This window comes from Eimeria tenella, genomic scaffold (assembly GCF_000499545.2).
Source record: "Eimeria tenella Houghton genomic scaffold, Eth_scaff1093, whole genome shotgun sequence".
Classification (NCBI taxonomy): domain Eukaryota; phylum Apicomplexa; class Conoidasida; order Eucoccidiorida; family Eimeriidae; genus Eimeria; species Eimeria tenella.
In genome coordinates this window covers 1-3,971 of record NW_013543566.1, presented here as the reverse complement: position 1 = coordinate 3,971, position 3,971 = coordinate 1, and the positions used below count along the sequence as shown (strand labels likewise).

General features: G+C 56.5%; 2 protein-coding genes across 2 annotated transcripts; one reads left to right on the top strand and one right to left on the bottom strand.

The window, feature by feature from the left end:
- Positions 1-258: 258 nt before the first annotated feature.
- ETH_00016580 (uncharacterized protein) lies at positions 259-1,692 on the bottom strand (the record flags this gene model as incomplete). The annotated part of the gene is made up of 2 exons (XM_013378853.1): positions 259-567; positions 913-1,692. Coding segments are annotated over 2 exons (1,089 nt in total), but the record flags the coding sequence as incomplete, so codon positions are not given.
- Positions 1,693-2,129: 437 nt separating this feature from the next.
- ETH_00016575 (uncharacterized protein) lies at positions 2,130-3,897 on the top strand (the record flags this gene model as incomplete). Its single annotated transcript, XM_013378852.1, has 3 exons — positions 2,130-2,568; positions 2,818-3,830; positions 3,862-3,897. The coding sequence occupies 3 exons, from the start codon at positions 2,130-2,132 to the stop codon at positions 3,895-3,897; spliced, it is 1,488 nt and encodes a 495-aa protein (XP_013234306.1).
- Positions 3,898-3,971: the final 74 nt, after the last annotated feature.

Genomic DNA, 3,971 nt, shown 5'->3' with positions numbered 1-3,971 from the left:
CCAAACCCTAAACCCTAAACCCCAAACCCTAAACCCCAAACCCTAAACCCTAAACCCTAAACCCTAAAACCTAATTGTTTCGTTTTGGGGCCCCATTTGCACTCAGGAGCCCGCGCTTGAGCTGGTGCCAGCGCGGCAAGCAGGCGAATGAGGAAATTGAGGAATAAATTAATCAAATTAAAGAATTAAATAAATAACTTAAACAAACAAACAAACAAACAAATAAATAAATAAATAAATAAATAAATAAATAATTACAATATCGTCGAAGACTGCGTGGGCGAGATTGCCGTGGGGGCCGAGGCGGCCGCAGGCGAGCGCCGCGCATGCAGAGTGGGTCGACTGAGGGTCAAAATGGGTCGAATTTTGCGGATTTTGGGGATTTTTGGGTTCATTTTTGAAATTAAATTCATTTAAAATGCCAAAATTCGAATTCGGCGCGTTTTTTCCCGCAGAAAAACCGCAAAAGTGGACGCATCGCCGCAGCAGCTGCTGCTCCTCCTGCTCCAGCGCGCTCCGCAGCTGTACAGACACCCGCTGGCCCAAAACCGAAAAGCTCTTCTCCTTCTGCAAAATCAAAATCAAAAACATTTATTTCAATTTAAATCATAAATATAATCTTTTTCAATTCAAATACTTCTTTTTTCCCACTTTTCGCCTTCAAGGGGCCCCCAGCGCCCTCCGGCTAACTGCTGCGAAGAAGCAGCAAAAAAAACGACGTCCATAGCCCCCAATTAGGGTTTAGGGTTTAGGGTTTAGGGTTTGCAGGCCAGAGATAGAACTGCCTTCTGTCCGCAGCTCTGTATTTTCTTGCTGCAAACGAGTCTAGGGTTTAGGAAGGGTTTAGGGTTTAGGCTGCAGGCTAGGACACATCTAGGGTTTAGGGTTTAGGGTTTAGGGTTTAGGGTTTACTCCAGTGAGCAGCTGCTGCTGCCACGCGTCAGCATTCGCTAGGCAAACAGAAAATGCTGCTCTCTGTGCTGCGCCGTCAGCGAGTAAACCCCAAACAGTTGCTTCTGCTGCTTGCTGCTGCTGCTGCTGCTGCTGCTGCTGCTGCTGATGGGCCTCTCTGCGCTGCTGCCAGCCTCCTGCTGCTGCTGCTGCTGAAGAGTCGCTGGGTGCTGCAGCGTAGGCTGCAGTAAGGGAGGACTGCTGCAGCAGCAGCAGCTGCAGCTGCTGCAGCAGCACGAAGGTGCGTGCTGCTTCTTTTTTGATTGCGGCAACTGCTGCTTGCGTCTGCTGCTGCTGCTCCTGCCGCTGCAGCTGCTGCAGCAGCAGCAGCTCGTCAGCAGCAGGCAGGCGGTTCGCAAGGCGCAGCGGCCCGTTTAGCTTCACCCTGAGGCCAATGAGTTTCGCCTGCAGCTGCTGCTGCTGCTGCAGCTGCTGCTGCTGCTGCTGCTGCTTCGCGTTCCCCTTTCCCAGCAGCAGCAGGCCCTTCTGCTGCTTCCGCTGCTGCTGCTGCTGCTGCTGCTGCACCCGCTGTGCGCGCCGCAGCAAGCTCTCCTCCAGCTGCAGCCGGCCTTTGCTGCTCTCAGCTTCATCTCCGCTGCTGCTGCTGCTGCTGCTGCTGCTGCATGCGTCGCTGCTGCTGCTTCGGGGGCTCGGGGGGCCCCCCAAACCCTCTTTGGGGGCCCCCTTGCTACGCCCGCGCTTGGGGGCCCCTGAGGGGCCCCCAGATGCGCGCCCAGCCATTATTAGGGTTTAGGGTTTAGGGTTTAGGGTTTAGGGTTTGAGGGCGAGTGTATAGGGTTTGAGAATGAGCTGCGTGGAAGGTCGAATCAGGCGAAGGCTTGATGAGGGACTCTGTACAAGGAGGGAGGCGCTAGGGTTTAGGGTTTAGGGTTTAGGGTTTAGGGTTTGAGGTTTAGGGCTTAGAGCCAGGTGACAAAAAGACAAGTAAAACTTAAATGGAAGGCCCTAACAACCGCTTCGAAGAACTGCTGCTGCTGCTGCTGCTGCTGCTGCTGCTAGTGGTCGTGGGTCTGCATGTGTTGCTGGGCGCAGGGCGTGGAGTGTCTGTACACCTGGGGGCCCTCGCAGCTGCTAAATTTAAATTAATTTAAATTCATTTTTATTTATTTTAATTTCTTCTAAAAGTCAATGCGCGGATCCTAAGCAGCAACGCAAGCATGCTACAGCAGCAGCAACTCGGGGGCCCCCCAGCTGCTGCAGCAGCTGCTGCACAGGAGCAGCAGCAGCAGCAGCAGCCGCAGCTGCAGCAGCCGCAGCAGCCGCCGCCCCGCGACCACACCGAGCAGCAGCTGCAGCCGCAGCAGCACGACCACGCCCCCAACCCGCTGCAGCAGCAGCAGCAACAGCAGCAGCAGCAGCAGCAGCAGCAGCGGTCTGTTTACCGGGTTTTGCTGCCTCGCGAGCTGCTTTTCAAGCCGCTGCTGCCAGCAGCAATTGAAGAGGCCCTGGGCCCTGCTGCTGATTCGCCGCAGCTGTCTGTTGAGGAAGCAGCAGCAAAAGCAATTGAGGCTTGGGTTGATCCTGCTGCTGCTGCTGCTGCTGCTGCTGCTGCTGCTGAAGACGGAGACGCGGAGAAGGAGGCAGAAGCGGAAGCAGGTGCGCAGCAGCAGCAGGCAGCAGCACTTGCCCAAGCAGCAGCAGCAGCAGCGCAGCAGCAGCAGCAGCAGCAGCAGCAGCACGTTCCTCTACTAGCTTCAGCTCCCCCTCGGCCCCAGCGCCCTCAAACGAATCGTCTCTCTCTAAACCCCAGCACTAAACCCTAAACCCTAAACCCTAAACCCTAAACCCTCGGCAAAAGAGCGAATAAGCAAACAAACGAAGAAATGAATTTGTTTGTTTCTGCAGAGCTGCTGCGCGTTGCTGCTCGGCTGTCTGCTGCTCTGGTGTACTTCCAGCAGAAGGAGGGAGACGCAGCAGCTGTACGTACACTCGGACTTTGCTTCTCTTCTTTGCTGCTGTCTCTTGCTGCTGTTTTGTCTCTTTTGTTCAAAGGCCCTCGCGGAAGGAGGCGTTTGAAGCTTTCTGTTGCCGTTGCTGCTGCTGCTGCTGCTGCTGCAGCAAGGGCTGCTGCGGACACTGCAGCAGCAGCGGCGCCACAGCGCGAGGCGCCGCCAGACGCTCACTCCAGCGCTGCTGCTGCTCCTGCTGCTGCTGCTGCTGCTGCTGCTGCTGCTCCTGCTCCTGCTGCCAAAAGGGCACAGGCTGCAGCGCGCAGCAGCCCAGACGCAGAGCCCCAACCAGACGCAGCAGCAGCAGCAGCAACAGCAGCAGCAGCAGCAGCAGGGCCTCCGAGCCACGCAGTTTATGCTTTCTTTGGGGTCGACTTTTATCAGGAGTTTTTGAGCTGCTTCAGTGCTGCTGAAAGGGAAGAGCTCTGCAGCAGCAAGTTGCTTTCGCAGCAGCAGCAGCAGCAGCAGCTGCCGCTGCCTGCAGTTGCTGCTGTCACTTTCCCCGTTTTTGCGTTTCCGACGGAGGCCGCAGCTTGCAGCAGCAACACTGCTGCTGCTGCTGCTGCAGCAGAAGCAGCAGCAGCAGCTGCAGCAGAGGCAGCAGCAGCAGCAGCAGCGCCGGGAGCGCACGCGCCTCTGTCGCCTGCTGCAGCAGCAGCAGCAGCTGCTGCTGTTGCTGTAGGGGGAGTCGGCGTGGCTGCTGCATTTGCGGCTGCGCGCGCTGCAGCAGCAAACAGTCTTGCTGCTGCTGCTGCTGCTGCTGACAACAGCGTGACCCTTTACGGGCCCTGCCTGAGCTTCCCGCTGCTGCAGTGCGTGCGGGTTTTGCTGCGGGCAGCAGCAGCAAGAGACAGCTACATGTGTCTTGTTGCTGCTGCTGCTGCTGCTGGGGTTTCTGCGCACCTCAAGGCCATTTGCTTCCCCGGACTTGTTGCTGCAGCAGCAAAAATCAAAAGAAAGAAAGAAAGATTTGTAACCCAACTTGCTTCTTTGCTGCTGAATAAGTGTCTCCCCCTCAAGAGCCCAGCAGCAGCAGCAGCAGCAGCAGCA